This window comes from Ovis aries, chromosome 3 (assembly GCF_016772045.2).
Source record: "Ovis aries strain OAR_USU_Benz2616 breed Rambouillet chromosome 3, ARS-UI_Ramb_v3.0, whole genome shotgun sequence".
Taxonomy (NCBI): domain Eukaryota; kingdom Metazoa; phylum Chordata; class Mammalia; order Artiodactyla; family Bovidae; genus Ovis; species Ovis aries.
Window position 1 is genome coordinate 199,560,881 of NC_056056.1, and position 23,170 is coordinate 199,584,050.

General features: G+C 40.6%; 1 protein-coding gene across 5 annotated transcripts in view; it reads right to left on the reverse strand.

The window, feature by feature from the left end:
• Positions 1 to 23,170, reverse strand: part of DERA (deoxyribose-phosphate aldolase) — a 127,541-nt gene that overhangs the window by 71,266 nt on the left and 33,105 nt on the right. For all 5 annotated transcript variants that reach the window (XM_060413363.1, XM_004006820.6, XM_060413361.1 and 2 more), the window contains 4 exons: positions 15,920 to 16,017; positions 14,288 to 14,435; positions 12,317 to 12,412; positions 8,348 to 8,482 (listed from right to left, as the gene is read on the reverse strand). In XM_060413363.1, coding sequence (XP_060269346.1) covers positions 8,348 to 8,482; positions 12,317 to 12,412; positions 14,288 to 14,435; positions 15,920 to 16,017 — 477 coding nt within the window. The remainder of the gene's footprint in view (positions 1 to 8,347; positions 8,483 to 12,316; positions 12,413 to 14,287; positions 14,436 to 15,919; positions 16,018 to 23,170) is intronic.

Here is a 23,170-nt window from a genome sequence, read left to right on the forward strand (position 1 = left end):
TATGCCTGTTTTACAGAAAAGGAACAGAAGGTACAGAGAGGCTAAGTGACTTATCTAAGAGCAAACAGCCACTAACAATAGCACCAGGATTCCAACCAGGATTTGTCTAACGCAAAGACCTTGCAAAGACAGTAAGATTTCCAGTCTCCTGGAGCAATCCCCCACCTTCTTGCTTGCATGCATGCTAAGTTGCTTCAGTTGTGTCCTACTCTTTACAATGCTATGAATCACTTCCCTGTCCATGGGAATCTCCAGGCAAGCATACTGAGTAGGTTGCTGTGCCCCCCTCCGGAGGATCTGCCCAACTCAGGGATCAGACTTCTTGTCTCTTATATCTCCTGCAATGGCAGGTGGGTTCTTTACCACTAGCGCCACCTGGGAAGCACCCCCCTACCCTTCTTACTCCACAGTATATTTGTCCTGGGTACTTTCTGGGTCTGACTGTGACTCCAATGATGGTTGGCTCATCTGGCCGGCTGACCCCACCTCTCTCTTGGTCCAGCGCAGGACAACTACTCTCTTCACCTAAGGCACAGTCTTCCCAGGGAGAGGAGAACTAGCCTCCCAAGAGCACAGAAGTAGATGTCTTTCTGGCTAAACTCAACAGAGTAACCCTGTTCCTTAAGCCTCCTGTTTACAGCCAACTGCAGAACTAGGCTTAATAAACAATAAACACATGGGAAATATGATTTGTATTAATTAATGAATATGCAAATTCAACAATGCTTCAATTATGTGGCACCTAATTCCCAAGTGGTGCCAGTGATAAAGAACCCATCTGCCAATGCAAGAGATGCAAGAGACGCAGGAAGATCCCCTGGAGGAGGAAATGGCAACCCACTACAGTATTCTTACCTGGAGAATCCCATGGAGAGAGGATCCTGGAAGGCTACAGTCCATAAGGGTTGCAGAGAGTCAGATACAACTGGGCACGCATCCTAAACTATATAGAATCAAGAACTAGAAGCGTGTTAAAAAAAAAGCTGCTCCAAGTTAGTGCTTTTCCTTAGGCATATATGGGATGGCTGCGGGGGGGGATGTGGAATCCAAATGATCTGGAGTGACTTTCAGTGTAGACCCTACTCCTCCCTAAATCCAGCCCCCAATTCTGACAGTACACATAATTGGGGGAATGTCTTGGATTCTGTGAGACAGGGAGGTGAGGCAAATCACCTGATAATGTCTGAGAACCAGCAAGACATTCCACACCCTACCCTGTCAGAACTACTGTCCCAGGCAACAAGTTAGATGGTGTCCATTTCTCTGCCCAGATGGAAAGGAGTGAGGGAAGGACAGTGAAACGAGCTGACAGTAAAAAGCCTAAGAACAAAGGACCAGGCACAACAACAATAGCAAAGATGTTTCAGCAAAAAGATATATGAAGTCTAAAGAAAAGCACAGCAGCCTGGACCATTAGCTATGGAACCATCAGCTATGGGATCATCAGCTATGGGACCATTAGCTATAGGGCAAGTCATCTCCCAGACTTCAGCACCTGAGAGCATCACTGTGTTCCAGAATAATACACAGGCTGACCTCAGTGATACTTTGGTCCAGTTTCAAACCAGCGCAATAAGCCAAGTAATGGAATAAAATGAGTCATGTGAAATTTTTGGTTTCCCAGTGCATGCAAAGTTTATGCTTCTACTACACTGTAGTGTATTAGGTGTACAGTAGCATTATATCTAAACAAAACAGTGTACATACCTTAAAGGAAGAAATACTTTACTGCTAAAAAATGCTAACCATCATCTGAGCCTTCAGCAAGTCACAATCCTTGTGTAATAGTAACATCAGACTACTGGTCATAGATCACCATCATATAATAATAATAATAATGAAAAAGTTTGAAATAATGTAAGAATTTCCAAAATGTGACCCAGAGACATGAAGCGAACCAATGCTGTTGGGAAAACAGTGCCTACAGACTTGTTCAACTCAAGGTTGCCCCAAACCTTCAGTTTGTAAAAATCTGTGAAGTGCAATAGAGCAAAGCCAAATCAAATGAGGTGCCTGTAATCACTGATACAACTGCCATGAATGACCTAGACAAAAATAAGCTGTGTTTAATAGAACAAACAAATAAAGTCAGGGAAATGAAAATATTTTTCATGGATTTCTAAAATGGCTGGATTCTCTGCTATGGTGAAGATTCACTGATTCCTTTTAGGCTGTGCTGGGTCTTAGTCGCTACACTGGCTTTTCCCTAGTCATGGCAAGCAGCAGCTACTCTCTAGTTGTAGTGCGAGGGCTTCTCACTGCGGTGGCTTCTCCTGTTGCAAAGCGTGGGTTCTAGGGCACACAGGCTCAGTAGTTGTAGTCCATGGGCTTAGTTGCTCCATGGTATAGAATCTTCCCGGATCAGGGATCAAACCGATGTCTCCTGCTTTGGAGGGTGGATTCTTTACCACTGAGCCACCAGGGAAGCCCAGATTCACTGACTTTGAACATTTGCTTAAGTGAAACTAATCAGTCAGTTCAGTTCAGTTCAGTCACTCAGTCGTGTCCGACTCTTCGCGACCCCGTGAATCACAGCACACCGGGTCTCCCTGTCCATCACCCACTCCCAGAGTCCACCCAAACCCATGTCCATTGAGTCGGTGATGCCATCCAACCATCTCATCCTCTGTTGTCCCCTTCTCCTCCCACCTTCAATCTTTCCCAGTATCAGGGTCTTTTCAAATGAGTCAGCTCTTCGTATCAGGTGGCCAAACTCCTGGAGTTTCAGCTTCAACATCAGTCCTTCCAATGAACACCCAGGACTGATCTCCTTTAGGATGGACTGGTTGGATCTCCTTGCAGTCCAAGGGAAACTAATCAACAAAAAGCATCATTTCATGGGGAATAATTTTAGTGGGAAAATGGAATGCAGGTTCCCAAGTCACAGACTCAGGTCCCACACTCTGGAGGTTTAGTCCTCAGCACAGGTAATGGCCAAAATCATTGTGGACAGGAGGTTCCCAGAAAACAGTGTGCAAAGCCTGAGAAATTGAGTTCGCTGGGACAGAGCCCAAGGACCACAAACACTTCAGTGAAGACAGGGGAGATGGAGGAGCTTGCAACAAGACACAGGAAGCATCAGAAACACGAAGGAAAACCTGAAGACAGTGGGATCATCAAAGCCATGACAAGAGAGTGTTTCCAGGAAGAAACTGTCCCTTGTGTCAACTGTTTCTGGGCCACAAAACTAAATGACCAAAGAGTATCCCCAGGGACAGCAAAATAAGAGGCCACTGGTATCTTGGGAAAAACAGATTCAAGGGAACAAGTAAACATAACTCTTGTAAGAATTTCAGCCATGAAAGGGAGACTCAGCTGGGGATGAGCAGGAATGGAGCCTGTGGGCTTTTGATTTTTTAATCATAATAACTTTTGGATGTCTGCTAGGATGCTGATGGGAGGAGAGAGCTCTGAGAAGCAGCTGGGGAAATGGACACAGGATGAAGAAGAGGAGAAGGAAAAGGGGAGCAGATTGGATGCAAGGACCTTGAGGAAGTTCCTGCCTAACAGATGTATTTTCTCTGAGAAGTAGTAAGAAGGTAATTTGCCAAGTCTTAAGGAGCCTCAAGGTGGTGGAGGGCTTCTCAGGTGGCACTAGAGATAAAAAACCTGCCTGCCAAGGCAGAAGATGTAAGAGACATGGGTTCGATTGCTGAGTTGGGAAGATCCCCTGGAGAAGGAAATGGCACCCACTCCAGTAAGAATCCCATGGACAGATGAAGCCTGTTGGACTACAGTCCACAGAGTCGAACAGAGTTGGACACGACTGAAGTGACTTAGCATGCATGCAAGGTGGGTGGAAAAGTTAAAAGTCTGAGGAAGTAGATTTTATTTAATTTTCTGACATGGGCCATTTTTTAAAGTATTTATTGAATTAGTTGCAGTATTTATGTTTTGGTTTTTTGGCCACGATGTATTTGGGATCTTTACTCCCTGGCCAGGGATTGAACCCACACCCCCTGCATTGAAAGGCGAAGTCTTAACTACTGCACCACTGGGGAAGTCCTGAGGAGGTAGATTTTAAATGACCACCAAAATGAATCCAAGCAGAGGAATAACAAGTCCTTCTCATATCTCCCCTCTGAGTTCATATCCCCCTGTGACCATGAGAAATGGTGAAGAGATACTAATGGCCAGGTTTTAAAAACAGGATTCTTTCTGTTGGTTTTTAACCAGTGTCCTCCACACCTTAGTGCAAAGAGAAGAGGGACCTAGACTGGAATGTCTAACACCCTCATAGACGCCTCCATCAGCAAATTCCAGGAAATCGATGATAGGCTCATATTTTAGAAAACAGCTAATATTAAAACATGACACTGAAAAACACAACATGTAATCAAATTTGGAACTGAAATTAAGATAAAATATTGCAGTGAAAAAGGGCCAAGATGTTTGCAGGCTTCCAGTTAGAATTAAATTTCTAGTATTCAATGGTCTTTTTCAATTTGTTTGGGGTCAAGAGGTTATTAACACCACAGAAAGAGTTAATAGAAAAGTACGGTCTGGGACAAAGATATGTTATTATATTTTACATGAATGTCTGTTATTGGGAAATTATCAGTTCTTAAAAACAACCATTCCTGCTTCATTAAAGGAAAGCCAATTACATCAAATCTCATCTCCTATTGTATTTGATTTTCCAATTAGTAGTATTCTAAAGACAGGAGCACAAGTTATAATACAGTCTATACTTCTATGTCTATAATTACTTAATAAAAGATAAAGAGCATACAGTTTTTTAATCCAACTAAATGACACAGAGTTTATTTCTAAATTTGCGCTAGTAGTTTTGTAGGAGATGTAAGAGACGTGGGTTCAGTCCTTGGGTCAGGAAGATCCCCTAGAGGAGAAAATGGCAACCCACTCTAGGAATCCCATGGAGAGAGGAACCTGGAGGGCTACAGTCTACAGGGCTGCAAAGAGTCAGAGATAACTAATGCAACTTAGCACATAAAGCTTACTCATTTTCTTCCTACTCTAGCTTTAAATCTGAACTGAAATCTGTTACAAGCAGCAGACAAGCAGAATTAACATATAGGGACGTAAGGACATCTACTTAAAATAAGCCATTTAAGGATGGTTGTAAATGCCCAGGGCACACATGACCCATAAGACAAGGAACAAAAATCGAAAGCACAAAAAGATATTTGTGCACTGTCAAGGATTGAAACCTGGACTTCCCTGGTGGTCCACTGGTTAAGAATTTGCCTGACAGTGCAGAGGACATAGGTTCAATCCCTGATCCAGGAAGATCCTACATGCCTCAGGGCAATTAAGCCCATGCTCCACAACAAGAGAAGCCACTGCCGTGAGAAGCCCATGAATGCAAGGAAGAGCAGCCCCTGCTCGCTGCACTAGGGAAAAGCCCACAAAAAAGCAACAGTTACCCAGCAGAGCCAAAACAGACAAACATATAAAGAACAAAGAATCTGAAAAAAAAGTACTGAAACCTGGTAAGGATTTAAAACTGTTGGTGGGTACAGATGGGAGTTTCAGATAATGGGAACAAACTGACCTCAGATAATGGGAACAACCTGACCTTTTTTCCTAGACACTTCAGAAGTGCTGTGGGTTTCTGCCTACAATGCAGGAGAACTGGATTGGAAAGATCCCTGGGTCGGGAAGATCCCCTGGAGAAGGGAAAGGCTACCCACTCCAGTATTCTGGCCTAGAGAATTCCATGACTGTATAGTCCATGGGGTCGCAGAGTCAGACACAACTGAGTAACTTCCACTTTCACTCAGGACTGCTGTACCAGTGGCTGGATTCTCCTGGAATACAGTGATGCTCCCCAGGGGCTACAGAAATCTCTGAGACAACCTGCCCCATAGCTCATGGTCCAGATCACTGTGCCTTTTGACTTCATAAATATTTTTATTTAAATGTTGCTATTGTTGCTTTGCCTCAACTTAAAAAAAATTAATTTATTTATTCTGGCTCAGTCTTCACTGCAACACGGGGACTTCTCTGGTTGCAATGCACTGGATTCTGTAGTTGTGGCGTGAGGACTCTAGAGTGCACGGCCTTAGTAGCTGCGGTGCAATTGCTTAGTTACGGCCTGTGGGATGTAGTTCCCTGATCAGGGATCAAACTCGGGCCACCTGCATTGGGAATGTAGAGTCTTAGCCACTGGGCCACCAGGGAAGTCCCCTTTTGCTGTCAAGTTTCTTAAGATCACATTCTATTTAGCTCATGTGGCACAGTCTCTTTCTGAACCAGTATTTCCCTCACTCCTTTCCACCGAGGCACAGAAATGTGCACCATCCAACGTATAAAGAATGAACGGAAACATAGTGAATACTCCAAGCCAACATTTTCCAGCTTCACTTGCAGCCAAGCCTGACCACAGAACTCGATTCAGGGCCATGAGGTGTAAGCAAAGATGGTGTGTGAGATCTAAAGACAGGACAAGCCCCTATTTCCTGTCTTCTGGGAGACAAGTATAAGGGCCGGAGCTTTAAAAGCCATTGTAAACAATGGAGTGGTCTTGAAGCTGAGATCAGATGCTATGATCTTGGGAAGCCGAAGGTAAAAGAAGCTCAGGCCTCTGAGAACTCTGAGGGACTGCCACAATACTCCTGAAATACCTATGCCTAGACTTTACGTGAGGGGGCTTCCAAGTAGCTCAGTGGTAAAGAATCTGCCTGGCAACGTAGGAGATGCAGCAGACATGGGTTCGATCCTGGGGTCAGGAAGATCCCCTGGAGAGGGCATGGCAACCCACTCCAGTATTCTTGCCTGGAGAATCCCATGGACAGAGGAGCCTGGTGGGCTACAGTCCACGAGGTCACAAAAGAGGCAGACAGGACTAAGCGACTATGCATGAACACAGATATTACATGACAGAGTAAATCCTTGAGCATTTAAACCACTGACTGAATCTTTGTTGCTGCCTAACCAAAAGCATTTTTTAGTGAATAAACAATGGAATTAGAATTTACAGAAGATGAGCTAGATGGATTGATGGATAGAGTCTAGAGATACCTGTGAGATATTGGCAAGTCCAATTGTTAGGTTAAGGGAAAATACATTAAGCATGATCCTATTTTTAATTCTAACTTTTTCACTTTGTAAAAAAATATTTATTTTAAACTTTACAAAACGGTAGGTGTTGCATATGTATATATGAAGGGGAAATGGCTTGGAAAGTTGTGCGATGCAGTGTTATTAAGGGTTATTTGTAGGGGAGGAGATTAAGTAGAACACCTACTTCCTTTATTACTGGTTAATTAACAGTGAGAATTAATTTCAATTAATTACAAATTACCCTTTGTAATTAGAATAAAATATGCCATTTATTTGATAGCTACATAGCTAAAGAGACAATACATTATTCTGGTTTTATCCTATGATTTCATTAAAAATTTCCAATTAAGCTACATATTACAATGATTTTTTTTAAAAAATACAGAATTGTACTTATTTTAGCTATCAACAATCTCTGTGGAGTAGGAAATGGCAACCCCCACTCCAGTATTCTTGTCTGGAAAAACCTGGCGGGCTACAGTCCATGGGGTCAGAAAAGTCGACATGATTAAGCACATCCTACCTCCTTTGATTAAGTAATGTATCAATATTATTAGCTCAGCTTCAGCAATTTTTACATATACACTGCAATAATATAAGATGTTAATGATACGGGAAACTGTATGCAGTGGGGTGTGCACAGGTATATGGGAATTGCATACTTTCTGCTCAATTTTCCTGTAACTTAAAACCGCTCTAAAAAATAGTCTGTTAACTTAAAAAAAAAACTCTAAGTATATAAAATATATTTAATGTAGAAGCAAAATCAATCTATCAAAAAAAGAAACAGCTTGTTACTGGACTGGGCAATGTCTTATTGTAATTGACTTGATAGTAAATCACAAATCTTAAAGGTGAATACATGACCAAATCCAAAGGAGCTACATTCAAGAACAGGAGTAAACATAGACTTCTCAACTAATCAATAACCCCACATCCTCAAAATCCACAAAGATTAGCATAAAAAAGGGAAGCTTCCTCCAGCATATTAAAATAAACTCTGCATAAAATACTTGCTGAGGTGATTTTTGTACTGAGTAACAAAACAGCAGAGAAGAGAGCAAAAGTTACTAATTCACTGCTTGGAAATAACTGATTGCTTAAAAGGGATCTAAAAAGTTCATGCAGGTGGGCATCTGCCCAGAGTTATAAGCAACAAGGATGAGCAGTCTTAGTCGTGTTTTCTCCTCCATTCACCCTCTGATCTAGTGACTTGTAGTCTAGAACAGTGACTTCCAAACCACGCTGCCTCTTTTCAGGTCCTCGCCATCTGGATGACCGGGGAATGACTTGAGTCCCTTGGGTAAGCACGTGCCCTTACCTTTCCACTGGCCTGTTAGCACCAAGGTCCTGTTAATCACCACATCAATTTCCGTAGCTCCATCTTCCACGGCCAATCTGATCTCTTCTAATCGTGTTTTCAAATGAGTCTGTCCAGCTGGAAAGCCAGTGGCCACTAGCAGAGAATGAAGCAAGGAAAAGAGGGAGGGAGACAAATTTCAGTTGGTCGGTATCTCAACAAAGAATTTCAGACCAAAAAAAAAAAAATCACTGTTCAGACCAAAGTATAACGACACTTTAGAACTTCATGCATACCTTGCAAAGTGAACTGTGAAGAAACTGAATGCGATCCTATATAGCACTGACGTTAGGATAAATACTAGTAGTATATCTTTTGGAAGATCTGAAATTGAGCTGCTGGCAGAGATGTTAATGGGGGAGCTTTAGGAAAATAGTGATTAAGAAGATATGTCATCATCACAGTGATACTCATAAAGTAGTAGCAGTAGCCCTGTGGATGGACACTAATTAATCCTGGATCCTAGTCTTGACCAAGTTGGCTATCACTGTTATGACTTACTCATTCATATTTATAGCTGTTGTAACCAAATAGAAATACACGTTCCATCCACTGCCCATCTTCAAATGAACAGTCAAGCAGATGAGAATAAAGAAGAAATACTGCATGATGGAAAAGCACCTAATTAGTCCACAAAACTAGAGCAGCAACTGGAGCAGCGGTGAGTCAGGAAGATTTAGCCCAAGTATGAAAGTGAAAGTGAAAGTCACTCCACTGTGTCCAACTCTTTGTGACACCATGGACTGTGTAGTCCATGGAATTCTCCAGGCCAGGATACTGGAGTGGGTAGCCTTTCCCTTTCCCAGGGGATCTTCCTAACCCAGGGATTGAACACAGGTCTCCCATATTGAACAGAAGGAAAACAGAAACACAATGACACTTTTGGAGAAAGTATCAACATTTTTAATATGTTTATCACCGATTTCATTCTTGTGTCTAAAGGTAACCATTCATGTTTCCTTGACCTTATTAAATTCCTTGGGTCTGCTACCTTAGAGGAAATTATGTTTCCCTGTTGTGTAAAGGAAAAGCTGAACTGATTAAGTCTAATGAAAAATATTAAAAAGCAGAAGTATTACCTTACTGACAAAGGTCCATCTAGTCAAAGCTATGGTTTTTCCAGTAGTCATATATGGATGTGAGAGTTGGATTATAAAGAAAGCTGAGCACTGAAGAATTGATGCTTTTGAACTGTGGTGTCGGAGAAGACTTTTGAGAGTCCCTTGGACTGCAAGGAGATCCAACCAGTCCATTCTGAAGGAGATCAGTCCTGAATACTCAGTGGAAGGACTGATGCTGATGCTGAAACTCCAATACTCTGGCCACCTGATGTGAAGAGCTAACTCATTGGAAAAGACCTTGATGCTGGGAAAGACTGAAGGTAGGAGAAGGGAACAACAGAAGATGAGATGGTTGGATGGCATCACCAACTCGATGGACGTGAGTTTGAGCAAGCACCGTGAGTTGGTGACGACAGGGAAGCCTGGTGTGTTGCAGTCCATGGGGTCACAAAGAGTCAGACACAACTGAGCAACTGAACTGAACTGAATGAAAAATTAAGGCTGATTAAGGTGAAGCTGCCAAATACTTCAGGAATCTTCACGAATAGCTATATTAATATACAAATACTGTGTACTTTGTTTCTCTTGATGTATCCCTAACAAAATAAATTAATGATCTTCTCAGCTTCCTTCTTTAAACCACTAGGATATCCCTCTAACATCTTTTAAAAGGAGAATCTAATTTAATATCTATCTGTCCATTTGCAAACACACACACACACACAGGGAAGCATTCAGGAGGACTTTTCCCTCCCTCATGCCTTGTTCTCCTACTGCGTCTTTCTTTAAGTCAATAACTCTTGAACATACCCTCTTTTATTGTTCAGGTTTGGGGGTGGCTCTTGTCATCTCAGACCACAAGGACTATGATCAGTCTAACTCCATTTCAATCCCCTTTAATTTATCCACTACCATCCCCTAACTTATTATATTATGAAGTAGATCATGGCATTCTCTACTTAACATCTCTTGGTATCTTCCCCATCAACAAAATAAAAGCCAAATGCCACAGCCTGGTAAGGTTTCCCCATGGGGTCTGGCCCCCATCTACCTCTCCAGCTTCAACTCCCCAGCTCTCCCTTTGTCCTACCTTAGGAATCAACACCTGCAAACTCATTTCAGCTCCCTGAATGCACTTCTGCACCTTTACACATGCCAGCTCCTCTGCTGGAAATGCCACTCCTTAGCCTGCATGGCTGCTAAGTCGCTTCAGTCGTGTCTGACTCTTTGTGACCCTATGAACTATAGCTGGCCAGGCTTCTCTGTTCATTGGATTCTCCTGGCAAGAATACTGGAGCGGGTTGCCATGCCCTCCTCCAGGGGATCTTCCTGACCCAGGGATTGAACCAGCTTCTCTTGCATCTCCTGCATTTGCAGGCGGGTTCTTTACTGCTAGCGCCACCTGGGAAACACACTCCCTAGCTTATCCACTCTCTCAACTCCTCCTTGTCACCATCCTCTGCAGAATAAATCACTCTGCACTCAGAGTTACAACTGTATCTTCTGCATAGTTTTATTATTATATTTGACAAAAAAATAGTATGTCCTACATTATGTTTTTTTTTTTTCTTTTTAACTTGACGATTCCTCCTTAACAACTGAATTTCCTTTAAGGTCGAACCTGCATCTCCTGCACTGGCAGGCTCTTACCGCTGAGTCACTGGGAAAGCCCACGGCTCTGTAGTCTTAGGAATTAATATCATGTCTGTCCATCTAGTCAAGGCTATGGTTTTTCCAGTGGTCATGTATGGATGCGAGAGTTGGACTATGAAGAAAGTTGAGTGCCGAAGAATTGATGCTTTTGAACTGTGGTATTGGAGAAGACTCTTGAGAGTCCCTTGGACTGCAAGGACATCCAACCAGTCCATTCTGAAGGAGATCAGCCCTGGGATTTCTTTGGAGGGAATGATGCTGAAGCTGAAGCTCCAGTACTTTGGCCACCTCATGAGAAGAGTTGACTCATTGGAAAAGACTCTGATGCTGGGAGGGATTGGGGGCAGGAGGAGAAGGGGATGACAGAGGATGAGATGGCTGGATGGCATCACGGACTCGATGGACGTGAGTCTGAGTGAACTCCGGGAGATGGTGATGGACAGGGAGGCCTGGCGTGCTGTGATTCATGGGGTCGCAAAGAGTTGGACACAACTGAGTGACTGAACTGACTGATTGCTACTCAACAGGCAATGGACAGATATGAAAAGAATGAATAAATACAATCAATTAAATAGACAAGACTGGTTAAAATTATAATATAAAACTATATGGGATTTCCCAAGTGGCTCAGTAGGTAAAGAATCTGCCTGCCAATGGAGAAGACGCAGGAGAGTCAGGTTAGATCCCTGGGTTGGGAAGATCCCCTGGAGAAGGAAAAGGCAACCCACTCTAGTATTTTTGCCTGGAAAAGCCAATGGACAGAGTGCCTGGTGGATTACAGTCCCTGGGGTCGCAGAGAGTTGGAAATGACTGAGCACAGTACAGCAGCATAAAATCATATAGACAGGGACTTCCCTGGTGGCCCAGTGGTTAAGAATCCGCCTTGCAATGCAGAGGACATGAGTTTGCCCCTGGTGTAGGAACCAAGATCCCACATGCCTCAGGCAACTGAACCCATGCACCGAACTACTGAGCCCACACGCCACAACTACTGAAACCCACACGCCTAGAGCCCGTGCTCTGCGACAAGAGAAGCCGCTGCAGTGGGAAGCCTGCACACCGCAACTAGAGAGGAGCTCCCGCTCACGGCCAACTAGAGAAAGGTAAAGTACAGTCAAGATAAATAAAATAAAATAACTATATAGGCAATACCTCAAGGTGTCTCAGTTGAAGGGAAACATACTGAAAAAAGGACAACAGAAACCACAGACTTTACCTGATGCCACTGGGATGTCACAGCCTGCAGCCTTTAGAGCTTTCACTGCATCACACACGCGGGCAGGATAAACACAAACAGCAGCTGTAGTGATGCCTATGGAGAAAGGAGGCATAACGGCCTACTTCATGTGAAGTTCAAGTCACACAATATGCTTTTAATTATTATTTATACTTCAACATTGGCAGAAATCAAAACCAGAGAAAAAAATAATCCTCCTACGACATCGCAACAAATTAAAAGGCTGTTACTTTCCACATTCCCTTCTAGTTCTTGACAACATGGATCATTTTCTCATCCTTAGAGAATAAAAATTTTTAATACATTGTTCCTGGAGGTTACTATAGTACCATTTGTTGAAAACATATCCTAAATGGTAAACTTAGTGGCTTTGAATCAATGAAAGTGTTTTATTTCATGTAGATAACAAAATCTAAGTTTTTACAGGGTTCACACAGGACAGTAGATGAAGAAAAATAGGAGTGAACCTTGCAAGATAGTACAGGCAGACCTTGGACATAGTGCAGGTTCAGTTTCAGAGCACCGAAATAAAGTATTGCAATAAAATGAGTGACAGGAATTTTTTGGTTTCCTGGTACATATAAAAGTTACGGTTACCCTATATTGTAGTCAATATTAAGTGTGCAAAAGCATTATCTTTAAAAAGTATGTACCTTAATTTAAAATTAAGGTACGTACTTTTTAAAAACATAATGCCAAATAATTACAATGGTAATGTCAAAGATCACTGATCCCAGATGACCATAAAGAGTATTACAATAACGAAAAAGTGTGCATTACTGAGACAATTATCAAAATGTGACAGAGACAAGAAGTCAGTGAATGCTGTTGGAGAAACAATGCCAACAGACTTGCTCAATGCAGGGTTGCTGCAAGCCTTCAATATGTAAAACACTGTCTGCCAAGTGCAATGAAACAAGGTATGCCTGCGCTGCAAAATGACATGTCACTAATCCTATTCTCTCTTTTGCGGAAAATAATAAAATCTGGATCTGGAGCCCTCAGTTTGAGGAATAAGCTCTTAAATTAAAAAATCAAAGAGACACTATAAAACAGTAGCATAAGACTCATATAAAGCTGCTGCTTTTAAGTGTTATAAATGGTAGGTGTTTTATTATTAGTGTAAAAGAAACATACTAAATACTTTCTAAATGCTATGCAGCTGTTTAGGTCTATAAGTTATCTATTAACACAAACTATTTGTGAAAAAATGCCTGCATTGGGTCAATGCAGCATTAGTTGCATTCATTAGAGACAGGCACCTAGGATCCATGAAAGATCCCTTCATGGTTTAGATCTGGCTCCTAAAGCTAGCCCATTGAGAAATGAGGCACACTGTCCTCTCACCCTCCAGGTCTCAGTTTTCACATTTAGAAACAAGGGCATTCACTCTCAAAGTCTCCTCCATTTCTAAAATGTTGAGGTTCTAAACTTATGGCAACTTAAGAAAGTCTTTTCTTTCATGTACATGAAGAGATTGAATATAACTTTTTTTTCAAAAGATCTAACCCAATATACAAGCTGGCAATATTTCCCATTTGTATTTTATTCTCAAAAGTATTTCATTTACTCACAGAAAATACTTTATGTATGAGATGTGATTATTAAGTAATGAGACTGGCTTTTACACACGTGGCTAGGGAATCAGAATCATAGTATTTGAGTCACTAGACAGAAAATTTCCAAAACTGAAGAACTGGAACAAAAAATAAAGAAACTCAAAACTTGCAACTTTTAATCCATGGTGGGAAAGAATTGACCTAAAAATGAGACTCAGATTCTCACTCTGCTGTTTTTCAGAGAAGAATCTCAATTATTATTACTCTGCATAAACAATTCTATCACAGATTTTATTGTTACTATCATTTCAGCATCCAAATCTTAAGTCTTCTTAGATTCAGTGATTGCTACTGTAAAAAAGGTAAACACCAGACAGATGGTACACATTACCTTTATCATGCATATTTAAAGCTTTTAAGAGGTCTTCCCGGATTGGATACTTGGCTTTATAACACAGCCTTTGAACGTTGGAAGCTGTGTCATCACCTGAGAGTGTGGTAAGATCTATACAGGTAACAGCCTTCAGGAGCCATGCAGCCTGGTTTGAAGAAAAGTAAAAACAAGGTTTAAAAAAATAATAATTAATCTCCAATCCAAAACCATTAGGTACATAAGGGTGCTAAAATCTCATGTCTAGGGACTTCCCTGGTAGTCTGGTGGTTAAAACTTCACCTTCTAAGGGAAGAAGGGGTTCTAGTTCAATCCCTGGTAGGAGAGCTGAGATCCCATATGCCTTGGGGTCAAAAAACCAAAGCATTTAAAAAAAAAAAAAAAAAGGCAACACTGTAACAAGGTTAAAAAAAAAAAAAAAAAAAAAAAAAAAGTCCACAGCAAAAAAATCTTTAAAAACAAACTGCTTTAAATAAAATAAAATCTCCTGTCTATGCTATTCTGAGGCATACATTCTGATGTGTTCAAGCTTAACCAAAAAGATGAACGTTACATAGAGTAAAATAAAAGGGGAAAAAATTGCTTATAAACTTTTTTTCTTCCACAGATACCCCAAATGGAAATTTCTAAAGAACAAGTCTCCCCACATGTGACTTTTGCATCTCAATACAAAGAGACTCAGAGGTGGGTTGCCATTTCCTTCTCTAGAGGATGTTCCTGACTCAGGGATGGAACCCACGTCTCTGCATGCCCTGCATTGGTAGGTAGGTTCTTTACCATTGAGCAACCTGGGAAGGTTCTACCCTGATAAGGGAGAACTCGGGAACAAAAGTTTCCATCTTGTATTAGACCTCCAGCCCTGGGACCTGGAATGAGACACAATAAAGGGTCTCTACTTTCTTTTTTTTTTTTTTTCCAGTTTAATCCAATTTCAATTTTAAAATAATATTCACATTTCACAACTCATTCAAATAAATTCCTTTTATCTTTTCAATCAGATCATTTCTAAGGATGAGCAAAATGCAACCTGTCACACTAAAGGATTCAATCCCGATATTTTGCCTCACTTGTGGAATGAACTCTGAATTCCTTTCCATCCTGAGATGCATAGCATGTCTTTGGTTAGTACATACTAAAGAATATGCTGACCACCAGTACTCTATAAAACACCATTTTTCAAATTTTGAAAGATAATTTGGGAAAACTAATCATACAGTAGACATGATGATCAAAGAAGATCAACTCTCATAACCTCAGGGCCTCCAGCAATGGACCCACCAGGCTTAGGTGCCACGGTTTTAAAATTAAAATAGAAGACAACCAAAGGTGTGTCTAAGAAACTGAATAAGTATGTTGAGAAAATATGCCATTTAATTCACTCATGAAAACAAAAATGCCTCATATTCATTTGCAGCTTTGCCACTCAAGAATGATAAGATTTTAACCTGTTTGGATAAGCATGTTATCTTTCTCCAACCCATCTTCATCATATATGAATTATTAAAATAAGTCATGGACAGCTGCAATCTTTTAAGTTGAGATGCCGCTTGAGTGAAATTCAGTCTTGTGGCCTCGAGGGAAGAGATCAGGCCTATAAAGTAAGGGAAAGAGTTTTTCAAGAAAAGCCCTTACCTGCCACTCCTTTTTCACGGGTCTACGAGCCTGGATTTGTTCTGCACGTCTTAGCACTGCTGGTTTATTCACTTGTATTTTGGAGATCCAGCTAAGGTCTAGAAGCAAAAAGAACAACAATTTAAAACTTGAAGATTTTATTAAATACATTCACTTGTTTTTTACATAGTCCTCAAAAGGAAAGACTTATCAGTATCAAAACTTTTATTTACTTTTTTATTTTTTTAAATTTTATTTATTTATTTTATTATTTTGGCTGCATCTCATAGCATGTGGGATCTTGGATCCCCGACCAGGGATCGAACCCACATCCCCTGCATTGGAAGCGTAGTCTTAATCATTGGACCACCAGGGAAGCCCAAAACTTTTTTTAAAAAGTTATATTTCTTTTCCACTCAACTATAAATAACTTTCTTGAAGGAAGCCCGGCTATGAGAAGCCCTACTCTGTGCAAAATCAAATACATTTGGAACTAGGAGAACCTGTACTGATTCATTACACAGATACGCCTAATGGTGGAGGAAAACATAAGACAATTACATTGTGTTATTCATGTCACAGGCTTCATTTCTGCCGGCAGAGAGTTATCTGGGAGTGCCCAGTCCAGGAGAATGAAGGGTTAATAAACATATAAATGAATTAACACTGGGGCTTAAAGGAATCCTTGATCAATATCCCCTCACTGATAAGATTAATATCTATTAGATGCTGATAGGATATCCCCATTCTTTCCTCAAAGGAGAATTTCTCAAAGTGTATTAGAAATTAGAGCATTAAAATTAAAAAAAGTCAGAAGAGGGAAAAGAAAAAACAATGCTCAAAATTCTGGGAGAGAGACTTCCTGATGGTCCAGTAGTTAAGACTCCACGCTCTGCGTGCAGAGGGCTAGGAGTTCGATCCCTGGTCAGGGAACTAGATCCTGAAGCCGCAACTAAGACCCAGCACAGCCAAAAACAAAAACAACAACAAAATTCTGGGAGACATGTCTGTTGCTTGTTTTGAAATGCTCTCTCCTATCTGTAGGGCTTCCCTGGAGGTTCAGGGGTAAAAAATCTGCCTGCCAATGCAGGAGACAGGAAACGAGCACTCGATCCCTGGGTCGGAAAGATCTCCTACAGGAGGAAATGGCAACCCACTCTAGTATCCTGGCCTGAGAAATCCCATGGACAGAGGAGCCTGAAGGGCTACAGCCCATGGGGTTACAGTCAGACTCAACTGAGCAACTGAGCACACACACAGCTTGACAAATAAGATCTGCATATATGTAAGGTGTATGTTTTGATAAACATATACACTGTGAAAGAATCACCACAGTCAGGCTAATGAACATTACCTATTACTTCACACATTTACCATATTCTTTTTGCTTTTCATGTATGCTGAGAGCATTTAAGACCTACTCTCATAGCACATTTCAAGTATACAACACAGCACTGTTAACCATAGTCACTCTGCTGGACAAAAGATAAAAGGATCTTCAGGAATTCCCCATCTTGCGTAACAATACTTTGTATCCATTTGCTTCTCATTAAAGGACTTTTGGATCTCTAGGAGAGAAGTTAGGACTGAAACATGAATAAAATACCTGAGGACACTCCCCTTAATTAAAAACTAATTTTTACTACAATTTCCCACCAAAGATCAGAACCCACGAGGCTGGCTCTCACATGTCTCAGACACCACTTGCTAGAGGTCCTTGCAAGCCATCTCTGGGAGAATGTAATAGGATCACTTCTCTCACAATATCAGCCTCCACTGTTAAAAATATCTTTAGTGGTCATAAAATCAGCCAGCCCCACAGTTAATCCAGCCACTGAATTTGCCTCTGTGACCTCCCATGATAATGAATTATATAAGTGACTATCCCATTTTATTAGCATTTAATTTGCTACTCTTTAATTTCATCAGATAACCCTTGTTCTCCTATTATGGGGTCTGGGGAAAAGAAAGGACTGATTGGCCTTTGTTATGTCCTTCATAATTTTTAATATTTTATTCGAGTACCCTTTAGCATCTCCTTTCTCGGAGAAGTGATTCTAAGGCACACAGTCTCATCAGGACCATAGAAGTTTCTCTTAGGGGGCCAGGAGGGGTTTCAAGCACGTGTCTTTGGGGAGAATAGGCGTAAAGCCATAATTGGAAGGTGATAACTCTTTTCAGAAAACTCTTCCATGGAGAAAATCCCAGTGCTCCTCTTAGTATGCCATTTCAGGGGCTTTCAGGCCCTTCTTTCAATTATAAATTTGTTCTTAAACACTCTTTTCATTTTTTAAAAAATCATTATTGTCTTTCTTACTTAAGTCTCTGTGGAGACAGACATCATTTTCCTTGAAAATCGACACTTCACCTTTCCACCACTTCCTCTTATGTTCATGACTGTTCCTGAACTTCTTCCCAATATTCCTAAAAAGTGTAATACCAAATGATAACTCCACAAAAGGAGGTTTATATTGTATTTTGATTCTATCTTTGCTCCTAATGGAGAAAAATACATGGTGATATTTCATTAGATTTTCTCAAATTTGGAAAAGTAAGAAAGATTAAATTTCCTATGTTTTCACTTCTCATTCTTTCTGGGTTTTTATACCTAAAATTGTACCACTAAATCTGTGCCTTAGTGGTTGTCCCCAAACAGTCGGTTCTTGAGATGCACTTCCATAGTATATTTTTAATCCTATCATCTATCACAGAGTACCTCTTCCTATTGTAGGCTCCCAGATGTCTATTTTTCCTGTGTTGTTTATCTTCAGTTCTAATTTGCAACTTGCTAGGAATCACTCACAAATGCCAAGCACAGAAATAGGTGCTCACTGAGCCGACCACATCGCAGTAAATTTATTTTTTTACCTTCGACACTGAACAACTGAAGTATCAACTTCATCGTGTCTAGTCTTTCAACCTTAACCTTGGAAACTGTTAGCTTTTTTTTTTTTTTAAAGCCTTGGATGTCAATATATAGCTTATCCAGTCAAGCTCAGAAAATATTCAGTTTATATTAGTGAGAAGACTCAGCCTTGCCCAGTTTCTACACAGTAAAGATATAAGACAGAGACTGTGCTAGGAGCTTCATCATTTCTAACAGGTGGGGTCTGGAATGAGTCTTCATTTGAAAACCTAATCTAATATCCAAAAATATAAAATATATTTCTGTTGGTATATGTGCAAAAAAATAATAGAATATAGACCAAATTGATTATGCCAAAGCCTTTGACTGTGTGGATCACAATAAACTGTGGAAAATTCTGAAAGAGACAGGAATACCAGACCACCTGACCTGCCTCTTGAGAAATCTGTATGCAGGTCAGGAAGCAACAGTTAGAACTGGACATGGAACAACAGACTGCTTCCAAATAGGAAACGGAGTATGTCAAAGCTGTATATTGTCACCCTGCTTATTTAACTTCTATGCAGAGTACATCATGAGAAATGCTGGACTGGAAGAAACACAAGCTGGAATCAAGATTGCTGGGAGAAATATCAATAACCTCAGATATGCAGATGACACTACCCTTATGGCAGAAAGTGAAAAGGAGCTAAAAGCCTCTTGATGAAAGTGAAAGAGGAGAGCGAAAAAGTTGGCTTAAAGCTCAACATTCAGAAAACGAAGATCGTGGCATCCGGTCCCATCACTTCATGGGAAATAGATGGGGAAACAGTGGAAACAGTGTCAGACTTTATTTTGGGGGGCTCCAAAATCACTGCAGATGGTGATTGCAGCCATGAAATTAAAAGACGCTTACTCCTTGGAAGAAAAGTTATGACCAACCTAGATAGTATATTCAAAAGCAGAGACATTACTTTGCCGACTAAGGTCCATCTAGTCAAGGCTATGGTTTTTCCAGTGGTTATGTATGGATGTTAGAGTTGGACTATGAAGAAGGCTGAGCACCGAAGAATTGATGTTTTTGAACTGTGGTGTTGGAGAAGACTCTTGAGAGTCCCTTGGACTGCAAGGACATCCAACCAGTCCATTCTGAAGGAGATCAGCCCTGGGATTTCTTTGGAAGGAACGATGCTAAAGCTGAAGCTCCAGTACTTTGGCCACCTCATGTGAAGAGTTGACTCATTGGAAAAAACTCTGATGCTGGGAGGGATTGGGGGCAGGAGGAGAAGGGGACGACCCAGGATGAGATGGCTGGATGGCATCACGGACTTGATGGACGTGAGTCTGAGTGAACTCCGGGAGATGGTGATGGAGAGGGAGGCCTGGTGTGCTGCAATTCATGGGGTTGCAAAGAGGCGGACATGACTGAGCGACTGAACTGAACTGAACTGAGACCAAATTGATGACAATGTTTGTCTTCAGAGGTAGAATCACGTAAGATTTTTACTTTCCCATGCTTTATAGTTACATAATACTTAAAACTTTTTTTTTACTTAAAACTTTTACAAAGAGCATGCATTACCTTATTGAATAGTAAAAGCAAAATATACTTAACTCTTTGGAATTAAGAGGCACTGACAGCAGTGTGCAGGTTAGGAAGAAAGGGAGGGAGACTAGAGTAGGTAGACCAGTAAGATGACTGCTGCTGTAGCCCAGGCATTAACACATGTAATGTGTCTCTGGGGCATTTCACCACACCAATACTTTAATGACCAATCCTCAGCCACAGAGCTCTTCCACAAAGCCAACCTGACACGACTACAAGATGCCAGGCAGACATGATAAGGTCAGATGCCACTTTTACTGCTTCCATAGAAAAGGTCACCAAAAACCTTAGCACCAAATGTCACCAGACAGAACCTTATTACTATATGAACCGTATGATACCAATAGGGCTTCCTTGGTGGTGCTGTTCATGGAATTCTCCAGGCAAGAATATTGGAGTGGGTTGCCATTTCCTTCTCCAGGGAATCTTCCTGACCCAAGGATCAAACTCCCATACACTATGTATTTGGGATTAGGCTTTTTTATTTAAAAAAAAAAATCTATCAGCAACAATAAGCTCAAAATAGTATGTTTAGTGAAAAATTAGGAACTTCTGTGGTGGTCCAGTGACTAAGACTCCACACTATCAATGCAGGGGGCAGGCTTTGATTCCTGATCAGGGTATTAGATTTCATATGCCACAACGAGCGATCAAAGATCCTGTGTGCTGAATCTAAGACCCAGAGTGGCCAAATAAATAAAGGTTTTGAAAAATTAAATTCTGAATTTCCATTTCTCAGAAAAGTTCATGATCTGTAGTTTGCACAAAATGCTTCTCAACATTTCAGTTCAGTTCAGTTCAGTCACTCAGTCATGTCCCACTCTTTGCGACTCCATGAACCACAGTACACCAGGCCTCCCTGTCCATCACCAACTCCCAAAGTTCACCCAAACCCATGTCCATTGAGTCAGTGATGCCATCCAGCCATCTCATCCTCTTTCGTCCCCTTCTCCTCCTGCCCCCAATCTTTCCCAGCATCAGGGTATTTTCAAATGAGTCAGCTCTTCACATCAGGTGGCCAAAGTATTGGAGTTTCAGCTTCAACATCAGTCCTTCCAATGAACATTCAGGATTCATCTCCTTTTCGACGGACTGGTTGGATCTCCTTGCAGTCCAAGGGACTCTCAAGAGTTTTCTCCAACACCATACTTCAAAAGCATCAACTCTTCAGCACTCAGCTTTCTTTATAGTCCAACTCTCACATCCATACATGACCACTGGAAAAACCATAGCCTTGACTAGATGGACCTTTGTTGACAAAGGTCAACAAAATATCTCTGCTTTTTAATATGCTGTCTAGGTTGGTCATAACTTCCCTTCCAAGGAATAAGTGTCTTTTAATTTCATGGCTGCAGTCACCATCTGCAGTGATTTTGGAACCCCTAAAAATAAAGTCTGACACTGTTTCCACTGTTTCCCCATCTATTTCCCATGAAGTAATGGGACTGGATGCCATGATCTTCGTTTTCTGAAAGTTGAGCTTTAAGCCAACTTTTTCGCTCTCCTCTTTCACTTTCATCAAGAGACTCTTTAGTTCTTTACTTTCTGCCGTAAGGGTGGTGGCATCTGCATATCTGAGGTTATTGATATTTCTCCCAGCAATCTTGATTCCAGCTTGCGCTTCTTCCAGTCCAGCATTTCTCATGATGTACTTTGCATAAAAGTTAAATGAGCAGGGTGACAATATACAACCTTGACATACTCCTTTTCCTATTTGGAAGCAGTCTGTTGTTCCATGTCCAGTTCTAACTGTTGCTTCCTGACCTGCATACAGGTTTCAAAGTTTATCACATGTCAAAATATCTCTACAAAAATATCACTGATTCCAAGACCCAAATCTGCTTAAAAGGATTCATATCTATTTAAAATATTAGCAGTTATGTTAAGAAGCCTGTGCTTAATGATGGCAATTTCATATAGCCTCAGCAGATACAGTCATATAAAACTATGAAGCATGACTTCTCATTTAGATAAAATGAGTATTCTATATAGTGCTTGTTTTTACATCCCAAATTTCTAGTGTATGTTTAAGGCAGCAGTATTTATTAATTTGTTGGCTCCAGAAGCAGAAGAATTTTACAAACAACTAGAAAACGCCATTTTATATCAGTCATGGGTGTTTTAAAGAGAAAAATCAGCTAAATTAATTCAAATGTTGGCTCATTTTTTAAAAAATCTAACATTAAATTCAAGAAAAATATTTAAAGTCTATTTTGTTGAAGGTAAAACACCTAACATTATGTGACCACCACTATAAATTTAAACAAGTTAGCAGTGAACAGATCAATTATTTGATTTTGCAGAGATACCACGGATGCAAATTTTGTTGGAATATAGCATCAAAATAGAAACAATGTTCTTATTAAGAAACTGAGGAAGCAGAAAAACACTTGGATTTGGTTGTGATAGATACATAATTTATAATTTCATCCACATAAGTTTTCCCACAGTCTAACAATCAAAGTGCAATCTATCACTGTCAAATTTTAAATATTTTACATATACACAGAATAAATGAACTATCTGATCTTTGTGAGAAAATTGATGTTTAATTAAAAATAAATACTTCTTCCTGGCACTGTGCACTATCTTTTTACTGGTTATCATCAGTTGAATGTTAGGAACGTATGACTCTTTGAAGAGGAAGAACAATTTTGTCAATCAATCTAAGCTGACATATGTCAGTCATGAACTATTTTATAAATAAGACTTTTAAATATTGGCTTTTTTTTTTTTTGAAAATCAGTTGAAAAGTCTTAAAAAAAAAAAAAAAAACACCCACTGGAGAAGATTCCTGAGAGTCCTGTGGACAGCAAGGAGA